Here is a 22932-nt window from a genome sequence, read left to right as displayed (position 1 = left end):
CAAATATAAACTGTAAATTGTATTAAAGCCAAAACCACAAATGTAGAAAATGGAAACAATGAAATTTCTAAAGTTAGCTGTATTCTTATTAAACCTCAGAATATCATGTTTGATCATGCTTGAACTAACATAATTCACTGACGTAGCATAACCTATTCTACAATACTTTCTAAAATAAATTTGATTTCTATAATAAGTAGAAAAACCCTACACTAACTGTAGCTAAAACTGGTTTAAAAGAATGCAGCCCAGTCCAAAGTACGCACTGGGCCCTTAGGAATGTGACCCAGCCCAAAGTTTGTGCTGGGCTGTTTCTAGTAACTCTATATTATTAAAGTTGAAACAGCACTTTATTTGTATATACTAATTCTACAAATATACTTTTACATCTTATAAAGAAGCTTGTACCATATTAAAGCCTCCCAAATGTGACCTGAGTTTGAACTGTGTTAAGTTTAAAGCCAAAACTGCAGTCTATGAGAAATGGGAACAATGGACTCCTAAAGTAAGCCATGCCTGCTGTGCTCTTAGAACTTCATGCTTAGATCATCAAAGTTTCTTCTAATGAGATGTGCTAAATAGCAAAAAAGGAGGAGGCAATAGGCCAACAGCTCCTGAACACATCCTAGTGGTCTCAGGGTCCACAGCCCACCTTGATCCCTAACGTTCAGGTGGGCAGTCCCAGACCTCTGAGTAAAGTTCACCTGAATTGGGGACATAGAGGGGTTTGCTCACAACCCACAGCAACGTTTCATGTTCACAATTCATTGACTGCTACGAGACCTGTTTGTAACTTTCCCTGAAGCAAAAAAGGTGGATCCACAGTGGCATAACATTCTAACTCCCTCTCATTGTTTAGGGATCCCATTGTTTGGTACAAGTTTGATGTGGCCATCAAATCACAGCTTCACTATCTTGTTTAAAGCTCTAAGGGATAGGTGCTTTTCTTTAATAGAAACAATAATCATAATTTCTGGACACAGTCTTGGAGCAAAAGGTTTTCCTTCTCTGGTATAACTTTATTGTTTGGGGATGTAGTGCATAAAGTTTGATGTGACTTTGCTTAAAATCTGACTTTAGGGAAGTTAAATGTCTTCATTTTCTACTGATTTTCTTTTCACTTATAATATGCAAACTCACTATGAGGAAGTAAATTTTTAGTATCTATTGCTTTTAATGTATTTGTTTGTATAGTGTTCTCTTTATGTATTTCATTTTTTTTTTTTTTTGAGTTGGAGTCTTACTCTTATTGCCCAGGCCGGAGTGCTATGGCACACTCACAGCCACTGCAGCCTCAACCTGCTGGGCTTAGTCGATCTTTCTGCCTCAGCCTTTCAAATAGCTGGAATTACAGGTGCACACCACCATGCCCGGCTAGATTTTGTGATTTGTTATAGAGACAAGGTCTCACCAAGTTGCCCAGGCTGGTCTCGAACCCATGGGCTCAGGCAATCTTCTCACCTTGGCCTTCCAAAGTGCCGGGATTACAGGCGGAGCCACCACCATGCCCAGCCTATTTCATATTCTTAAGCAACTGAAATGGTTTAACTTTTCTTCTCATCTATAATCCCTGTGGAGGCCAGGCATGGTGATTATAGTTATAATTCCAGCACTTTGGGAGGCCAAGGCAGTAGATCACTTGAAGTTAGCTCAAGACCAGCTTGGGCAACATAGTAAGACCCCATCTCTACAAAAAAGAAAAAAAATTAGTCAGGTTTATAATCCCACCTACTCAGGAGGCAGAGACAAGAGGATTGCTTGAGCCTAGGAGTTCAAGGTTGCATTGAACTATGACAGCACCACTGCACCCCAGCCTAGACAGAGCAAGACCCTATCTCAAAACAAAAATCCCATGGACTCCCATTATGTCATGGAAAGCTGTCAATACCACATTGAACTATGACAGATGATCGAGAATATATTTCTCTAAAAGTCAAAGATACTTCTCTGCTGCTTCCTTCTTTTCTAAAAGGTGCTTGTCTTTGGAAATGTGTTACTAACTGATATCTCTACATACAAGCACAATAAAATGGTTGTTTGACGTTACTCTGTGATCTAAATCTGCGTGGGGAGTGCCAGACAATATAAGAAGCCAAAACACCACTCACTCTTTGGCACTGGCCATCTAGGTGAAATGCCCTAGTCCTTGTGTTGTCTCCAGAGTGCCTGTCACGGGGGGTGTAAGAGATACTTGTGTCAGAAAGCAAGCAAGAAATGACTTCAGCTGTTAGCCACGCAGCCAGGCCGCACAGAACAGGAGGACGCCGTTCCGATTGAAGAGGTAGCTGCGGTTCTGCGGCAGCTCTCGCGGTGTTCCAAAAGGCAGCGTTCTCGGCCTCCTCCCGCCGTCCTGTGTCGGGGCCTCATCTGAGCAAGGGCTGGTGGAGGCGTGAGGTGCAGGACGTGGCGGCGCAACTCGAGAGGGGGCCTTGAACTTCACGTGGTCTGCCGTTTCTCCACTGCTCTCGCTACCTTGACTTCTGCCCATCTAAAGAGGGGAAAGGGCTCATTTCTTTCTGTTCTTTCATTTAGTTTTTAATTTTACAGAGGTGGGGTGCCATTCAGGGTTGGGCATGCAAGTGTCCATTATGCAGGTAAGGTCTCATTTCCAAAGACATTTCAACCGTTCCACACTCTTAATGCCCTCTGAGTTGCTCTGCCCTTCAAAACCGAATATGGAAAAGGAAAGAAACTGAAGCACATAAATGACAGCCCATATACGTTTGGAAATAAGTCTTATTATGTATGTGGCATGGGAATTCAGATTTGAAAACATCTGACTTAATTAACACTTGTAACTTAATTCATATTACACCCTTTGAATTTTGAAGCTAATCAGATTTTTTACATTATCTTTAGAAAATTTTCCTCAACAGCCAAGATCATTTTTCAGGTAATATGCATTCATGTGTGTTGTGAAACTAGAATCTTAATTTTTGCTTCTGTATTTACCTTTATTTGTAAAACACCTATATGTAATAAAATTATGAAATGTAATCCAAAAGCTCTGTTGTTAATCTTAGTTGTCATAAATACACTTAAACTGTATTTCTTCTCCATTAAGCTCAGAAAATAGGATTTAAGGGATTTGTTCATAAAAACATTTTTAGTACCAGTATAGATTTAAGTGTATTTTACAGTCTATTTATGAAAATGCAAATATAATGAGATAGTAACCAGATTGGTATTTTTACTTTATTTTTTCATAATAATAGTTTACAGTTTATTGATCATAATAAAGGTTTTTTTCCTTAAACTTGAACCTTGGTTAATATAATCAAACGTTAAGAATCTGTATATTTAAATAAGGCTGAGTTTCAAAGGTAATTTCTATTTATTGTAAATATGCCCTTAGTAAAAGTGATACTTTATAACCAAGTAAGTCACAATTAAAATAAACATTTGAAAGAAGAAATTCAGATTATTTTTAACATCTGAAAGTTTCTTCTACGAATGAAGAAAATTTAATTTTTCCCCCTAAAAACAAAACTGAATTTCCAGGTATTGTTTAATGCTTTTTTCCTAACTCCTAAATTCTAATTTAAGGTCTTTTTCTTCCTAGAGAATAATAAAAAAAAAAAAAAGGATTTCCTTTTTTTTAAGAAAAAGTAATGTAAACTGAAACCCAATTCTGAGCTGAAAATAATTTAGGTAAAAACGTAGTGAATTTTACATAGGATATTTCCTTTTATTTATATTTATATTATTTTTTAATTTATTTTAAATAGAGACAAGGTCTCACTATGTTGTCCAGATGGGCCTCGAACTCCTGCCCTCAAACAATCCATGTGCCTCGACCTCCCAAAGCACTGGGATTATAGGCATAAGCCACAGTGCTTGGTTGGATATTTCCTTTTGAAATGTATACGAATTTGAAAAAACTATAATCAGTGTTCCCTTTGTTGAAAAATCTAAGTGACAAGGGATAGCATTTCTGATCTTGGTTCCTAGAAACAAAACTAAACTAGATTTATTTTGTCTTCAGGAATAATGTAGAGAAACCTAACTTATAAAATATGTACTACTTAAAATGAAGGTGTATAACCATTACTATTTATAATTTAGATAAACCAGAAAAGGAAGCTGATAAATTGAGTGAACTCGAACGATCCATCTCTCCACTACTTTTTGAAGAGAGTCCTCCTGATTTGCAGTCTCCAGGAAATCCTTTCCAAGTGAACTTTGAAGAACAAAACAATCCTCAAATAATCCAAAACTCTGTTGTTTTTGGAACATCAGCTGAGGAAGTGGTAAAGGAAATTCGTTTCAGAATTGAGCAAAAGACAACGCTGACAGCCAGTGCAGGTAATTAAAAGGACATTGATGGCCACTATAGTTATTATTTTCAGATTGACTAATTCAAGAATAATATTCAAGTTGGATAACTTGGTGAGACCTCATCTCTACCATAAATCAAAAATTAGCCAGGCGTAGTAGCGCGCGCCTGTAATTCCGGCTACTCGGAAGGCTGAGGCAGAAGATTCGCCGGAGCCCAGCAGGTCGAGGCTGCGGTGGCCGGGAGCGGCCACTGCACTCCAGTTTGGGCGACAGAGCAAGACTCCAAACCCCCCCCCAAAAAAAGAATAATATATCAGTAGTTTCTCTTGTAGAATATATAGTAACATTTTACTTATTCATTATTTGGTTCAACTTCCAGCAACTGTCATATTCGCAATAGCTATGAGCCTACAGGTAAATTGGAATTCAGCAGAAAAGCCAATGAGCCTGAAGAAGACTATCATCAATTTCATGTAGCTTTTATTTTTTAAGCACAAAATATATTTTAATTGGTTTTTCATGTAACATTTGATTGGGAGACCAGTTCTGTCTAAGACTACATTGCAGAAGAGAACGCAGATGGCCACAAGGCAGGAGACAAAAAGAAAAAAACTATCAGCATGGCAACCTAGGACCATCTGGTAAAAGGAAAGACAGGTATATATGGAAATAAACCATGAGGGCATCAATCAGTATGTTTTAGCATAATAACTGATAATCATCATGAGGACCCTGAACTATCTTCTAAAGTCCTATGATAATTAGGTTAATCTTTTCTTTCTATACATAAGCATAAGAATGAATAATTAATTTTAGGAAGATATTATAGAAATCACATTTCAGATCACCTTAATCATTATGATGCCTAGAAATTATAAAACACTTTTCTGAAAAATAGTAATTTGGTTTGTGGGTAACAAAAAAGATAAACAAATATAATTATCATTATTTTAAATGCTGCAAACCAGAATTTTTTTTTAATGTGGCTAATATATTGAAAAGACCTTTTCAAAGAGTAAACATCCATTCTAAATTATATTCTGGATATTTTCTGAGTAGATAGAGAACCACTACAAAATAATCCTGTACTAAAAGTGGTGAGTAAACTAATAACATTTAATATTACCCAGCTCAGAAATTACTCTTAGATTTTAAAATATCATGGATAATTAAATATTCCCCATTTTTGCTGCCATAATAACAAATACAATTCCTTTTCCTAAAACCCTAGCAAGATGGTAATCAAATGTTTGTTTGAGTTGGTGTCTGCTCTGTTGCCCAGGTTCGAGTGCAGTGGCACGCTCAGGGCCACTTCAGCCTCGACCTGCTGGGTTCAGATGATCCTTCCATCTCAGCCTTTCAAGTAGCAGGAACTATAGGTATATAAATCACCCCTGACTAATTTTTTTATTTATTGTAGAGATGAAGTTTCACCAAGTGGTCTCGAACCACTGGGCTCAGGCAATTCTCTCGCCTCCTCCTCCCAATGTCCTGGGATTACTACGGGCATGAGCCACCGGGTGCCTGGCTTCAAATTTTATTTTTAAGATAGCATTATAGTTTCAGATTTTTTGCACCTACCATTTTTTTTCTGTTTTATCATCACATATTTAAAAATTATACATATCAACTTATTTGATTGATCAGAGTGTTCTTCTCTTAAGGCATTGCCCCAAATACAATGTTAGCAAAAGTCTGCAGTGATAAGAATAAACCAAATGGACAATACCAGATTCTCCCCACCAGACAAGCTGTGATGGACTTCATCAAGAATTTACCCATTAGAAAGGTAGGATTTTATATAAAATGTATCATCTGTATGTGTACTCTGAATTCTGAAGAGATGCTATTTAGACTGATAGTAATCATTCTTTGCTTAATTTTTTTCTTTCTTTTTTTTTTTTTTTTTTGAGTTTCACTCAGTCACCCAGGCTGGAGTATAGTAGCATGTTCATGGCCACCACAGCCTTGATCTGCTTAGCTCAGGCGATCCTACCATCTCAGCCTTCCAAGTAGCTGGAACTACAGGCACATGCCACCACACCTGGCTAATTTTTAAATTTATTGTAAAGATGTTTGCCAGGCTGGTCTCAAATCCCTGGGCTCAGGCAATCCTCTCACCTTAGCCTCCCAAAGTGTTGGAATTACAGACGTGAGCCACATACCCAGTCTCTGCTTAATTTTGCAACAGTAGGTAACAAGCAAGAACTATAATGGTGATTGAATTTGGACTTGAAGAAATCTTCTATGAAACTCTAAAAGTGAGGTTTAGGAGCTTACTTGCTATTTTTAAGGAAATAGTAGGTGATAGACTTTAAAAAAAAACCTCCTAGCCAGGCTCCGTGGCTCAGTCCATAATCCCGCGCTTTGGGAGGCTGAGGTGAGTGGATTGCCTGAGCTCGCGGGTTCGAGACCCCCAGGCAACTTGGTGAGACCTCGTCTCTACAATAAATCAAAATTCAGCCAGGCGTGGTGGCACGCCTGTAGTTCTGGCTACTTGGAAGGCTGAGGCGGAAGGATCACTGCAGCCCAGCAGGTCGAGGCTGCAGTGGCCGGGAGCAGCCACCACACTCCAGTCTGGGCAACAGAGTGAGACTCCGACTCAAAAAAAAAAAAAAAAACCAGAAAACTCCTGCCAAGGAGAAGGGAAATAATAAGGACATTTGTAAGAGTTTTCAGCTGTAGCTTAATACTATCTTAGTCGGAAAGTCCAGATTGCTACCAGATTAATAGGCATAATACTTCAAAGAGATTTAGAATTTTGATTGCTTTTGACAAAAAATAAACCAAAATACTTAACCATTTTTAAAATTATAAAATTATCCCTCAGGGATTACAGAAAGGGTATACTTCATTATTTTTTGGAGCGTCTATATAGTCACTATGTATATTAGTATATTAAAAATTCATAAGTCTTACAGTAAGTAGTTACATTTAAATTTGCTAATCCCATCATTCCCCAAGTTTACATAAATCACAGGACTCCTTTTTAATGCCTTTTAAAATTCCATGAAACACTAGTTATGAAATGTAGTAAAAAAATTAAAGCAGTCTCCTTGCATGACTTGTGAAAATAGTCATATTATCCATACTTTTATTGATCATAAAAGGTATAATGAGATTGTCATCTCAGTTCTTAGCTTAATTTTTAAATCTATTAATGACAAATATTGATTCTCTTTCAGGTTTCTGGAATAGGAAAAGTTACAGAGAAAATGCTAAAGGCCCTTGGAATCATTACTTGTACAGAACTCTACCAACAGAGGGCGTTGCTTTCTCTCCTTTTCTCTGAAACATCTTGGCATTATTTCCTTCATATCTCCCTGGGCCTAGGTTCAACACACCTGACAAGGTATCTACATGTATACTCATTCTGATTTTTCTTTTATCATTTGCTGAAATACCAGTTTTAACCATTGAGATGAGGCTATATAGATAGCATGTGTAAAAAATTTTCTAGGCTAGTTTAATTCAGAATGTAATGTTTTAATTAGAATCAGATTGGAGGCGGGAGAAAAGGAAAAGAGACCTAACCAGTAACTCCTAGGTGGTTGGCTTCAGCACTCGAATAGAGGGACAAGAGGAATGGTGGCTGCTTTCTTTTCTGTCCCTACCTTGTTCTTTGTCAGAACCTCAGAAGTGCTGGTGGTTGGCTTGTTGGTGAGGAGTTAAAGGTAGCCGTATTCCACAATTCATCCTTTAAATAAGGAGATGTAATGATTCTTTGAAAGTCTTAATGAGACGACTACATTTATTTTCTTTTCCAGACTTGCAAATGATTCACTTATTCAGTAATGAGTAGTTTGTGTTAGGCACACTTCTGGGTACTGGGGACAACAGCAGTGAAAAGGACAAATTCCTGCCTTCATGGAGTTTCCAGACTGGTGTGAGAGATAGAAAGCCAAATAGACAGAAGAAGAAAGTAAAGTGAGGGCAGAGAAAATGACTTGGGGGTAAGTGTGGGGGTGGCAGCGGACATCCAGGAACAAAGCCAGCTACCGTAAAAGCCAGCAGAGGAACCGCCGGAGCAAGTGGCCCGGGGCTGTCTTCCCTGCTAGTCCCTCATCTGGGTCTTACGTAGAGGTAGAAGGGAAGCCCTTAGGCGCAAGCGAAAAGAAGGGAATTTTAAAGGTGTGGGAATCATGGAACTCAGCCCTGGGCAGTGTTTGGACAGTTTTGTCGCTGTGCTATCAGCCGGCCCTCAAAAGGAGTCTCCTTTATATTCTTGTACCGACACTGAGGGGCAGCGGCAAAATCCCTGAGGATGCGTGTGACGTGGGTGAGCCGGTTAAGCCTCCTGGATCCCGGAGACGGCCGGGCTTGTGGTGCTGCGTTTCTCGGGGCCGTCCTGGTTGTCGTTCTCTGCGGCCACCGCCAGCTGCCTTTGATCCTGAGTGGCCACCAAGGCGTTGCAGCACTACGGATGATCTGGTCTTTGACCCGGAAAGTGTCCTCGCTTTGCTCTCGTTAGTGCTTAAAGCCATGTAGTTCTGGTGTAACATAGCATACGCTAACCTGTGCTTTTACATAAAACTAATAGGCAGCTTATGATAACGAAAACAGCACGCCAGCCTTCCCCTCTATCCGTATTCTCGACTCCCCTACTCTACGCCACTTTGTTCATTCATGCAAGTGCTCCACTCATTCTGTTTTCTTCTATGTTTACTTATACCCTCCACTGGGATATAAGTTTCTTAAGGGTAGTCATTTGGTCTGTTTGGCTTATTGCCAAGATCTAGAACAGTGCTTGAGTCATAAGGGCCACTTAATATTTGGAAACTGAATAACGTACATGGAATTTCAACGTTTTGGTTTCAACTGCTCCTGTCAGAGTAGCTATGCAGCCAGACTCATTGTTTTAGATTCCCAATCTTCAGCCTGGGCTGTGCACCAAATGCGGACTGAGGTTCTATAGAGCAGTATAAACAAATAATAAATAGGAAAGAGAAGTTAATATATACTAAGTCATAAACTAGATAACTGATATTAAGTTATTTAAAGTTTAATTATGTCCTGTAACCTCAGACTATTATGCTACCGTCTCTTATTAGTTTTTGTAAGTTGTAGGTCTTTATATTCAGGCTTTTAATAGAAGCAATAAAATACCTACCTATTTTCAAATTTGTTCTCTTCAATAGATACAGACTTGATTTACAACACATATAATTATAATAGTATCTTACCTATCTTTGTTCTCTGGTAATAGTCTAATTTTCAGATTTTAAAAAACTCACTTTTTCATGATGTGTAAATTTTAATAAAAAATATGAGATCTCTAAAGGGTAATTGATTTATTAAATCTTCTTGGTTAATGAAAAGAAATTCAATCTTCTTTGAGAAAGAAAATAAAGACTTTTTTTTATTTCAAGGGATGGAGAAAGGAAAAGTATGAGTGTTGAGAGGTAAGTTTTTGTTATTTTTGTTAATTGTTCATAATTCATGTTATTTTCAATTAAGTTTTAGTGAAATATCAATGAAATGAAAAATCTATTTGCAAATCACAGTAACAGTTTTCAGCAGTTCTCACACCTAAAGTAAATATTCCAGTACACTACAATGCCTTTTTTTTTGAGTCAGAGTCTCACTCTGTCGCCCAGACTGGAGTGCAGTGGCCACTTCCGGCCACCGCAGCCTTGACCTGCTGGGCTCCAGCGATCCTTCCACCTCAGCCTTCCGAGTAACTGGAACTATAGGCGCGTGCTACCATGCCCGCCTAGTTTTTGATTTATCGTAGAGATGAGGTCTCGCCAAGTTGCCCAGGTGGGTCTCGAACCCGCGGGCTCAGGCAATCCACTCACCTCGGCCTCCCAAAGTGCTGGGATTACAGGCTGAGCCACTGAGCCCAGCCAGCATTTTTTTTAATGTTAGTTTTTATCCAGTGAAAACCAAGCATTTTAGAATTTAATATCTTAATTTCTGGCTTATATGTATGTATGTGGACTGTTTCTGGAGGAATTCACAAGAATAAGCAGCTGGCAACATTGGCTGTCACTAGGGAAGAGAACTGAGTCACGGGGATGATGTTCGGAGGGGTACTCTTCACTGAATAGTCATTTACTCAGGGTTTTATACTCATCATTCTGATCTGTTCTTAGTGTCTTCCTCTGTTATGTTAATATCACCTGCAACTTCTTTCAATACTCTTTTGCAGATGAATTAAAAATATTTGCATGTACTCTTACCAGCCCTCCATTTTCAGCTGTCTGTTAGACAACCTACCTAGGTACCATGCTCCAACCCCTTAAATCTGATTAAAGATATTTCCCATTCAGAAAGTACACGTGAAACAATTGGAATGATTTGTACTTTCTTAAGATAATCTCTGTGACAGAATCTATATGTGCATATAACCTAATGTGTTTTAAGTTGTGGGGGCATTACCATATCTGTTGGTGACTTTAATCATCATCTTTTTGTAATATCGTAGAGACAACAAGAGCACAAATTGCTCCTTTGAATCAGCTTACTTATCCAAATGGTTTTCCATTATTTATATAGATCTTAGATATTTCTACTTAATTATAGCTTAGTTCATCTGAAAACTTTATTTTGTATGGTGGAAAATATATTTTAGTGCTTGGTCACGTAAACATACTATATCATTCCCAAATTTTCCTGAATTATAGTTAACTTTGTACTCCAATATCATTCTTGCCTTTCTAGGACATTCAATGAGATAAGTAAAGCAGAAGAACAGTACAGCTTGTGCCAAGAACTTTGCAGTGAGCTCGCTCAAGATCTACAGAAAGAAGGACTTAAGGTGCTTTATTTTAATATGGTATTCCTAGTTTTAAAATGCTTTAATAATAAAATGTTACCTCAAGGTAAGAGCTGGATTACACATTTCTTAATGATGAATACAAATGAGTAAATATCAGCATAGGGTGTTCCTATCCCCAACAGTCAGATACAAATTGAATTCTGACCTCATATCATAGGTTGGTGAAGTCATTCTACGAAGGAGCCATTTAGGAGGCTGGAATGATTCCAATAGAATCCGAGAGAACTTCGCTCCTGTACCTGAGCAGTACATTTGAACACGTTCAGAGCCAGAGTTACACTGGCATCAGAGAATAAGGCAAAGGAAAGGATTTCCCTAAAACTGTATTTGCATCTTATAATTGTCTTTCTAATCATCCTTTAATGCTTTTCTTGCATAGACAGAGACCTAGAATAGGCATTTGGTTTCAAGGCTCTGATCCAAGGTTACTTAACACACTGAGCACAAAAGCCTGAAGGGCTTTGAACTTTGTTTTATAATCTTCACTCACAACTGTTCATATTTTGTATTTTCCCAACACTCTCAAACCAGAGGTATGAGTTATTATAAAGCATAACTTAAAAAGTATTTAAAAAGGACTACATGGGTACAAATATACAATTTGATAGACGAAATGAGACCTAGTGTTCTATAGATCAGTGGGGTGCTATAGCGTATAATAATCTGTTATATACATCAAAATATCTGGAAAAGAATAATTTGAATGTTCTAGCATAAAGAAAAGACAAATATTTAAGGTGATGGATATCCCAAGTACACTGATTTGATCTTTACAAATTATATGAATGTATTAAATTATTACGTGTACCCCAAAATACGTGTCAACCAAAAAGTTATTTAAAAAATTACTATGAAGAATAATGGCATACCTAATGAATATTTTTCTCATAATCCTTCTCTATCATACCTTGAGTATAAGGTATAACATATAAAGTTCTTTTTAAAAAATATTTTAAATAAGCTTTTAATTTATAATCATTTTAGATTTCCAGAAAAGTTGCAAAAATAATAGAGTTGCAGTATCACCCAGTTTCCCTCATCATTGACATCTTATCATAGTACATTTGTCAAAAGTAAGAGACTGACAATAGCACATTGCTGTTAACTAAACTTTATTTAGATTTTACTTGTTTTTTTCATTAATGTCCTCTCTCTGTTCCAGGAGGAACATCCATGACTTTATGGATGATGTTAACCATCATCACTGGGGTCAGTAGTGTTTGCTAGGCTTCTCCACTGTGGAGTCTCTGATTTCCCCTTTGGAAGTGAGTCAGTAAGTCCAACCCACCCTCAAGTGAGGGAGGGCAGGAATCTACCTCTGGGAGATGCTAAAATGCACATATCATAAAATTTACCATTTTAAGTATGATTCAGTGGTATTAAGTACATTTACATTGTTCTGCAACCATCACCACCATCCATCCCTAGAACTTTTTCATTACCCACAGCTGAAACTCTGAACCCATAAAACACTAACTGTTAAGGGAGTTCTTACATGTACATTGTTTAGCACAGTATCTGGCACGTAGTTAGGCTCACAATAAGTGTGAGCTATCTATAAGTCCCTTTCAATGAGACACCTTTAGAAATAATTTTTTCTTCCCTTCCTTTTTTGGTACTGAATTAACCACTAAAAGAGGTTCAGTAAAATAAAAATGATCGGTTAACTTTGCCCTTTATATAAAAGTCTTTTACCACTTGTGCACCTAATCCTGAATTGTACCCCACATCTTTAAAATTAAAAAAGAGAGAAGAAAAGTCTTTTAAGAAAATTCATTTGAGGGGTGAATAATAATTATTGGCAAAAAATGGGATTTTAATTATTATGACAGTTTTTATCACCAAGTATATATACATAAGTGACCTTTCTGAATTTTTCTCACATGTAAATGACTTTTTTCTAGAAGTTAGAAAGTCATATATAAATAATATGTTCTATATGTTATAGGGTAGAACTGTTACCATTAAGCTGAAGAATGTGAATTTTGAAGTAAAAACGCGTGCATCTACAGTTTCATCTGTTGTTTCTACTGCAGAAGAAATATTTACTATTGCTAAGGAACTGCTAAGAACAGAAATTGATGCTGAATTTCCACATCCTTTGAGATTAAGACTTATGGGTATGACCTTTATTTTCTTGTTTTTCATTAAATTTGCTAGATTTTTCCCAAATGATCAACTTTGTAACTAGAAATGGTCCCTAACTTAATGGTAGTTCAACTTAAATTTTTTTGACTTTTGTGATGGTATAAAAGCAAGATGATTTCAGTACAATCTCAACTTACGATGTCATGTCCCAATAATAAATTGGATGGGTTTATTGGTATGTGACCTCATTATTAGCCAATGAGCACCCATGATTCTCACCTTCATTTTACTTATTAAATCTGTTTAGTAAGTTCCCGCTATGCTGCTGTCATTTATCTTAATTCTTAGAATCTGATATGTGTGAAGTCGTGATCATTAGTTTCATTAAAGTTGTTCTTTTCCTTACTACTTAATGAAATTCTTGAAGCTAGATAGTTTCAAAATTCAAAAATGTTCAGATTTTTAGAAAACTTATTCAGTGCATACAGAGTGAGTGTATTAGGTATACTCCTTTGGGGATCTGAGACAACACCCCATGATTAAACACATTAATATTTCTGTAGCAAAACAAAAATATACACCCCATAAAGACTTTAAATAATCTCGCATTAATTCAGTCATCAGCTGTCAGTTGTTGCTTACAATTTTCAGAACTTTACAGGAATGGGATTGTGACACTATGAAACCACATGTCCAGCCACTGCATGGTAAAAACTAGCAAATAAGACGTATTTCCAAAGGGAACTAGATAAGAGTATGTACACGGGGGACCCAAAAAAAATGGAATTTTTCTTGAATGGTGGACCTCTTGTAGTACAGGCTTCCCCCACTAAGTTAATTGTTAGGAACCCACTGGCATCAATGTACCAACTAGCGTTGTTGGGAGAGGTTGTATAGACTGTATTCGGCTTCAGTGAATTTTTTTTGGAGATTCAACATTTGCCCATTTCATGATAGGTAATTTGCAAGCTCACCAGCTCACACCACATTGAATGTTCAGTTTTTGACCCAAAACTTCATGACCCCTGTGTCCTAACCTCCCTATTCACCCAATCTTGCCTCTAGCAACTTTTTTTTTGTTGTTTCCCCAATAAAAAACGTCCTCAAAGGGAAATATTTTGCCAATGTGGAAGAGGTGAAACAAAAAACTGCAGAAGCACTAAAAGGCATCAAAATTGATGAGTTCAATAACTGGAGCAATGGAAGTGTCGTGATAGGTGTATTGCAGCAAACAGAGAGTACTTTGAAGGTGATTGAAGTTTACGTTTGTAAGGATAAATACACAATTATTTATGAATAGATTCCGTTTTTGGTGTTTTTTTTTTGAGTTGGAGTCTCACTCGGTCGCCCAGACTGGAGTGCAGCGGCCGCTCCCGGCCACCGCAGCCTCGACCCGCTGGGCTCCGGCAATCCTTCCACCTCAGCCTTCTGAGTAGCTGGAACTACAGGCGTGCGCCACCATGCCCGGCTGATTTTTGATTTATTGTAGAGATGAGGTCGAGCCAAGTTGCCCAGGCGGGTCTCGAACCTGCGGGCTCAGGCAATCCACTCACCTCAGCCTCCCAAGGCACGGGATTACAGGCTGAGCCACCGAGCCTGGCTTAGATTCCGTTTTTTTTAGGGTCTCCCTCATATATGGATTGGCACTTCAAATGCTCACTTTACTAGTAAGAGTGTTCAGTAGCCATATTTTCATATATGAAAGATCCAGCACACACTGGAATTGATTGAGTAAATTGTTAATTAAAAGAGCCAATGAGGCCGGGCTCGGTGGCTCAGCCTGTAATCCCGCTTGGGAGGCCGAGGTGAGTGAATTGCCTGAGCCCGTGGGTTCGAGACCCGCCTGGGCAACGTGGCGAGACCTCATTTCTACAATAAATCAAAAAAATTACCGCGCCTGTAGTTCCAGCTACTCGGAAGGCTGAGGCGGAAGGATCGCTGGAGCCCAGCACGTGGAGGCTGCCGTGGCCGGGAGCGGCTGCTGCACTCCAGTCTGGGCGACAGAGTGAGACTCCAACTCAAAAAAAGAAAGAAAGAAAGAAGTTAGCAAACTACGAAAAGACAAGGAGGAAACTTGACTGCATATTGTTAGGTGGAAGAAGCTAATCTGAAAAGACTTCATGCTGTATGATTCCAACTATATGGCATTCTGGAAAACATAAAATATGGAGACAGTAAAAATATCAGTGATTATCAGGGGTTAGGAGGGAGGGATGAATAGGCAAAACAGAGGAATTTTAGGGTGATGGCACTCTTCTGTATGAGTCTATAATGGTATATAATGTGATTATAAATTTATCCAAGCCCATCGAATGTACACCAAAGGTGAACAGTAATATAAACTGTGGACTTTTGGGCAGCAGTGTTGTGTCAGTGTAGGTTCATCAGTTGAAACAAATATACCACTTTAGTGCAGGATGTTGATAGAGGAGGAGATTGGGTGTGAGGGGAAGGGAGTATATGGAACTCTGTAACTTCTGCTCAATTTTACTGTTAACCTAAAACATCTCTATTCTGTAAGAAAGGGATTGACAGTGGGATTCTATCCAAGTGGTGGTAGGGACACAACATCAATAAGGGTATCTGATCTCAAACCAGGCAAAGTGGGGACCAAAGGGGGGCCCAAAGTTTATCTGCACGATGTCCACTTGTATACCTAATCCTGAATTGTACCCCACATCTTTAAAATAAAATATTAAAAAAGGATAAACACAATTTTTTAGAAATAAAAAAAACTCTAAAAATATTAAGTCCAAAGTCCAAAAAAGGAGCCAAAAAATCTGTATAGTTGATGCCAACTAGTTACTTAGAATTAGATAATATTATGTCATATATTAATTGAAAAGGTCCTGTTAATCATATCAACTCCAAATACGTGTTAATACTTAATGATACCCTTTTCCTTTTATAAAGGAAAGTAAATTTCCACTCATAATACTTTGAGAAAGCATTCTTTAATTTAGAAAATATATCCAATGTTACTTATTGCTTCTCTCTAACCAGCCTTTTGTCCCAATAATACCGTGCAAAATGTTTTTCTACATTGTGAGTGAATTGGCTTTGTTGAATATGAAATTGATTAATTGTGGTTGGTTTAATTTAGGTGTTCGGGTATCTAGTTTTCCCAGTGAAGAAGACAAGAAACATCAACAGAGGAGCATTATTGGCTTTTTACAGGCTGGAAATCAAGCCCCGTCAGCTACTGGGTGTATACTAGAGAAAACTGACAAAGGTCAGTTTGCAAATCCTCTTGAAATATCTCATAAGAAGAGTTTTTTTGATAAAAAACGATCAGAAAGGAAATGGAGCCACCAAGACACAATTAAATGTGCAACTGTGAATAAACAAAGTTTATGGCCATCACAACCATTCCAAGTTTTAAAGAAGAAGATGAGTGAAAATTTAGAAATATCAGAGAATTCAGATAACTGCCAGATATTTACCTGTCCTGTTTGCTTTAGGGAGCAAGGACACGTCAGTCTGGAGGCCTTTAATGAACATGTAGACGCCTGTCTTGATGTGCCTTTAATCAGTGAAAACTCTAAAATGTTGTCGTGTTCACATGCTTCTGCTACCGAAGTTAACAAGAAAGAAAATATACACCATTCTTTTTCACTTGGTGAGAAGCAAGATTATGAAGCCCATCTGAAAAATATAGAAATCACTTCAGTAGATTGTGCAGATTTGGTAGATGCTAGAGATAACTCATCTGAAGCTGAGAGTGTAGCTGCTTTAAGTAATAAGCACAGCAAGGGACATTCTAGTCTCCCAAGTACATCTTGTAATATTGAACACTGTCATCAGAATTCTTCTTGTACTGTTTCATTGGAAAATGAAGATGTTGGTTTATTAAGTAGACAAGAATCCTGCCAGCCTTATTTATGTGAAGTGGTAACAGGCCAAGCCCTAGTTTGTCCTGTTTGTAACCTAGAACAAAAGACTTTAAATCTAACCCAGTTCAATGTACACGTGGATATTTGCTTAAATAAAGATGTTATCCAAGAACTGAGAAAAGATAAAGTTAATCCAGTTAATCAACCCAAAGAAAGCTCCGGAAGTGCTGGTAAGTTTGTAGTCATTTTAAACAACTGAATTTTCTAGGAATATGTCTTATTAAAATTGATAAGACCAGGTGTGGTAGTTCATTCCTGTAATTCCAGCACTTTGGGAGGCCAAGGCAGGAGAATTACTTTAGCCTAAGAGTTCAAGAGCAGCCTGGGCAACATAGCAAGGCCTCATCTCTAAAATAATGTAAAAAGTGGAGCTGCATGGTGGCACATACCTGTAGTGCCAGCTCCTTGGGAGGCTGAGGCAGGAGGATCACTTGAGCCCAGGAAGTTGAGGCTACAGTGAGCCATGATCGTACCACTGCCCTCCAGTCTGGGCAACAGAGTGAAATCCCACCTCAAAATAAAATAATAAAATAGAAATACGTAAAATAATTGTTAAATCTGAAACACATACTATTAAAGGGATAGTTTGTGTATGCTGCCATTTAGGAAATTATTAGTTACCTTACCATAGGTTATAAATAACTCAAGCCAATAGACTGTGAATTTTGGGAAAACTATGGTTTGGGCTTGATTTAGCACAGAATGAACTAAAAAGTTTAAGGAGCTGAGTGATCTAATCGAAAAAGAAATTCCTTCAGAGAACATCTGTCAAGGCATAGTGGTAAATTAACTATAATTGCACAGCCTTTTAAACTTGTTTTTTGCTAGTGCTAACTCTATCCAGATTTTTAAAATAAAATTAAGTGTAATACTAGTAAAAATAGTAAGTTACAAAGACATTATGATATAAAGTTAGTTTTTGGTACTACTGTGTAGTACCAAAGAAGTTTTCACTATTTTTAATCAGTTGGTTTTAACTTTTTACACAGCTTTTCAGTTATTTCACATTACTCATTATGGAATTTATTTCCTTTTCTTACCTCTAAAGGTAGCTCGAACAGAGTACAGAAGACTAGAACAAGAACAAAAAGGTATGTCTAATTTGATCCTTAATGAAACTGGCTATAAAACTCCTATTTTGAGATCTAATTTTCAGGAAATGTTAACTTTTGCTTTTGTAAATCATTAAGTATTCAATATAAAAATCAGTTGTTTTATAAATTACCAAATAATCAATATTTAAAAATTAATTATTTTCTAAAACCTCTTCCTGCATTTTAAGTGTGTGTTCTTTTTTATTTTAGGACAGGACTGAAGAAAAAGTACTCAACATCAAAGAAAATAAAACAAAACAACCCCAAACACACCCTTGATATATTTTTTAAGTGAATATTGAATATTTTATCATTGATTTTTAATTCAAGCTTGTCATTTTATAATCAATTAATTCTTTTTCATTTTAAATGTACAGATTTTTGTTTTAATTTTTAATTTTAAAGATGTGGGGTACAATTCATGGTTAGGTATAACAGATTTATTTAGTTAAGGCAAGTGCAATAACCCTTCCCCAAATGACATTTGCTTTTCTACGAATTTGGAAGATATACTAATTTACTTCTGTATATCTTTCATATAATCATGACGATTTTACTTCCACCATATATCAGTTGGAAATAGATTTTATTAGAGATAATTAAAAAGAGAAATTAGGAATGGGATCAGAAGGTGATTTCTTTATTATTTTTATAGTAATTATGAAAACATATTTATAAGAGCTCTCAGAGGTCAACACAAACCTATTTTAGCATAAGAATTTTTCAGGACTTAACCACTTTGTTGGCATTGGTCTGCTATATTTAATCCTAATATCTTTAGATACCTCATGAACATCATAATTAAAATTTATCATAAGTTCTATGAACAATATTAGCATAACTAGAAAGAATGATTTTCTCACCTTTAGCAAATAATATCACAGTATTATCTGTGTTAAAAAGAATTTTTCTTAAAACATTATTTATTTGGTTTTTCTTATTTTAAATTCCTTTATCTTATTAATAAGCACTTGGTTCACTTTTTAAAATATTTATACTGGCTGGGTGCGGTGGCTCAAGCCTGTAATCACAGCACTTTGGGAGGCCAAGGTGAGGGAATTGCCTGAGCCCCCACGGGTTCAAGAACAGCCTGGGTAACTTGGCAAGACCTCATCTCTACAATAAATCAAAAAAGTAGCCAGGCATGGTAGTACATAACTGTAGTCCCATCTACTTGGAAGGCTGAGGCAGAAGGATCGCCTGAGCCCAGCAGGTCGATGCTGGTGTGGCCATGAGCGTACCACTGCTATCCAATCTGGGCAACGGAGTGAGACTCCAACTCAAAAAAAAAAAAAGAAAATTTATTCTAAGAGTCAAAGTAATTTAAAAAATATATGTAGGACTTTTAAAAGCAGTGTTTTATTTCTTGGCACTTTCCACAAAACTATAAAGAAAGATAAATTGTACAGTCATTTTATCTTTATTATAATATTTGAAAGAAAAATGTGCAATTCAATAGATTGTATATTAAAACATCTCACTTCTCTTACATTTCTATTAAGATTTTTATTAATTTCTGTGAAAGAAAACAGCTTAATAGTAGTTATCTTAAGTAGTTGCTTAAAACACTTTTGTGCTATCAATGAGTTCTTAGCATAAAACAGTTATTTAATTGGACCATGAAGATGGAAGCCATTTTACTACTTTGAGGTACTGAATTTTTGTCTTCATATATTTTTGTTTTCTCATTCCATACTTTTCCATTATAGCTCATTATCTAACTATATAGTTTATATACTATAATATTTTAGGGATAGAATAAGTAAGGTCCCACAAACTTTGGCAAATCAGTTACTTGACTTTTAATTACTAGATTGTTTAAAATTAGACTTAATACTTTGTTAGCATGTCAGTCTCATGCTGATGTCATTATACACTATGGCAAATACAAAGTTGTAGTGTTATGCTTCTTGATTGTATGATTTACTTGTGTAAATTCTGTACAAAATTAAGTTTAATAAAACATTGGTTTAATGTATTGAAAAGTAGATAGCATCATATCAAATTGTTTTCTGTCTTGCTTCAAGTTTATTTTTACTGTTTTCAACATTAGAGTAAGTACTAAATTATTTTCATTTAGATTATTCCTTTAGTTGAATGTTACTATTTTGTAATATTTAATAATCTTAAAATAATAATTTAAATAAGAATTAAAAGTAATAATTTAACTTTTAATTGTTCTGTCAGATAATAAAGATTATTTTCTTATTTTTCCATTCGTCTTCCTTCTAATGCTTTCACTCTTGCTTTCTCTGCCCAGAATTTTCTTTAGGTCCTTTACTGTTTTGTCAAATATATCCAACCAAACCATTTTCTTATTATTATAATTTTGATTTAGAGCATTTTTAGAAAATACAGGAAAACTACAAGGAATAGTAATAAGCACACATAATCTTACCTACTTAGAAGGATGAAGTATAAAGAAACAGAGAGAACATATTTGCAACACATGTAGGTAAAATTCTAGTGTCTGGGATATATATATATATATTTTTTTTTCCCCCCCTATAAATCAGTAAGAAAAAGATAGTCACTAGGAATTTGAACAAAAGATTTTAAATGGCCCTTCACATGAAAGAAATCCAAATCCCCAAGAAACATCAAAATATTCTCAGCCATATTAGTATTTGGGAAATGGAAAACAAAGCCACAAAGAGGTATCCTTACATTCCCACATATTCACAAAAATTAAATTATTCAACAGCAACTTTTAGTGATGATGTGAACTCTTACTGAAAACAATCATTTTAGAAAACAGTTTGTCCTTCTTTAGTAGATGTAAAGATAGGCACACTCAAAAACCCAGCAGTTCTACTCCCAGATATACACCGTGGTGGTGATCTTCAGTTCGTTCCCCAGACCCACGCTCCGAGCCTCTGTGCCCGCTCAGTGTTCAGCAAGACCCCAGGGCAATGAGGGGGCCACAGCAGGAGACATGAGGGAGGAGCGAAGGCGAGCTTGGCTACTTCCTTGCGGACCTTGCTGCAAGACGGTCACAAGCTGGCTGGGCCCCTGGACCAAAGGGCATAACTTCTGGTAGGCAGCCATCTTCATGCTGCGGTCTCGGCTTTTTCTAGGTTCTGATCATCCTTATCTTCTCTTGCCCCCTCAGACCGAGAATGTACCCTGGGAAGCATGCACGCGAATTTTCGTTTCTTTCTTTTTTTTGAATTGCAGTCTCACTGTCGCCCAGACTGGAGTGCAGTGGCCTCTCCCAGCCACCCAGCCTCGACCCGCTGGGCTCCCGCAATCCTTCCGCCTCAGCCCTCCGAGTAGCTGGAACTACAGGCGCGCCCTGCCATGCCCGGCTGATTTTTTGAGTGATTGTAGAGATCGGTCTCCAACCTGTGGGCTCAGGCAGTCCACTCACCTCAGCCTCCCAAGGCGCAGGATGACAGGCTGAGCCACAGAGCCGGCTGGTCGTCCTACTTTTAAGGAGCTTTCCTGGAAGGCCCACATAACCATCTCCACTTACATCTCATTGGCCAGCACGGGATCACATGACTCTCCCAGACTGAAGGGAACCTGGGGAGATGTCGTTTTTTCTAGCAGGGCACATTGCTATCACCCCAGAAATCTGGTTCTGTGTGTAAATTCTGCCTTAGCAAGCAAAGGTTCCTACCAGGAATGAAGTACGCACTGTGCTAGAGACTGAGGTAGTCAGTGGTGCCTTTTGCCAGCATGATTTCAGAAATTTCAGTGGGGGAGAAGGAAGACAAATTAGTCTGTTCATTCAACAATTATCTCTTGAGTAATTAGGACAGTGCCTGACAATAGGAGATACTTCATAGACACATGTTGAATTAGTTTTTTAAAAGATTCCTGTCCAACTACATAAATCCTGCTTAATGGTGCAATTTTAGAAGCATTCCTCAGGAACAACATGAGTGCCTTCTATTATTTTGCTGGATATCTTAGCCAATCTTAAAGATGACCATTTTCTCCACTTTGTTCTGTAAATTCAATAAAATTAAAAAGAAAATCCCTCATGATTTTTTTAAATTGATAAGTAGATCCTAAAATTTCTATAAAAGGACAAAGGACAAAAGTAATAGAAGGAATGGGCTCTGTTAGATAATAAGATTTATTATAAAGCCATAGTAATTAATAATATATATTAATAGAGGTATTGGCATAGGGATGGACATTTTAAACAACTCAATATAAAAAGTACTGACTAATAAGTGGTGCATGCATGATGGATTATCCGTTGAGAAAAAATAAATTTGATCTCTGCCTAACTGTCAGGACACCCTGAGGCTACCCTCAGGCCTGATAGTTTGCTAGAAGGACTTGCAGAACTCAGAAAAAGCTGTAACATTCATAGTCACAGTTTGAAACAATAAAAGATGCAGAAAAAGCACATGGGCAAGGTCCAGGAGAAACCAGGCACAAGCTATGGGGGGCCAGCCCCTTCAGAGACATTGAGAGGGTCCCTGGAAGGTGGGACAGCGTCGGCGATTATTCTGGAGAAATAAAGAGAAAGAGAGAGACTGGACTCTGTCTAGTGCAGAAGCCGATTCTGTAGTAGGGATAGATATTGAAAGAAAGATGGAGGGATAGATATAAAGAGAAAGAAAGAAAGTGGACAATTGTTCAGTGAAATGAGCAGAAGCTGTTTAATGGGACTATGAGTCTCTTATCGCAAATTTTCACATGTTAAATCACAAGACTTTCACGTGAACACAAGGCCAGGTGGATGAGGGGCTTACCCCCCACCCACCAGGTGTTTGCTTAAGCATGAGGAAGGACAATCCCAATCGAATCACAAGACTTTCACGTGAACACAAAGCCAGGT

General features: G+C 37.4%; 1 protein-coding gene across 1 annotated transcript in view; it reads left to right on the top strand.

The window, feature by feature from the left end:
* POLK (DNA polymerase kappa) overlaps positions 1–18449 on the top strand; it is a 28890-nt gene extending 10441 nt beyond the window's left edge. Inside the window, exons 4-12 of the mRNA XM_008052041.2 lie at positions 4066–4305; positions 5943–6067; positions 7464–7630; positions 9648–9680; positions 10942–11038; positions 13008–13179; positions 16251–17210; positions 18089–18131; positions 18345–18449. Of these exons, the coding sequence (XP_008050232.1) occupies positions 4066–4305; positions 5943–6067; positions 7464–7630; positions 9648–9680; positions 10942–11038; positions 13008–13179; positions 16251–17210; positions 18089–18131; positions 18345–18429 (1922 nt within the window). The 3' untranslated portion in view covers positions 18430–18449. The remainder of the gene's footprint in view (positions 1–4065; positions 4306–5942; positions 6068–7463; positions 7631–9647; positions 9681–10941; positions 11039–13007; positions 13180–16250; positions 17211–18088; positions 18132–18344) is intronic.
* The last annotated feature ends 4483 nt before the right edge of the window (positions 18450–22932 follow it).

The sequence above is a fragment of the Carlito syrichta genome, unplaced genomic scaffold (genome assembly GCF_000164805.1).
Source record: "Carlito syrichta isolate Samal-C Ts95f unplaced genomic scaffold, Tarsius_syrichta-2.0.1 Scaffold254407, whole genome shotgun sequence".
Classification (NCBI taxonomy): Eukaryota; Metazoa; Chordata; class Mammalia; order Primates; family Tarsiidae; genus Carlito; species Carlito syrichta.
Note: the sequence above shows the minus strand (reverse complement) of the source record. Positions and strands in the feature narration are given on the sequence as shown.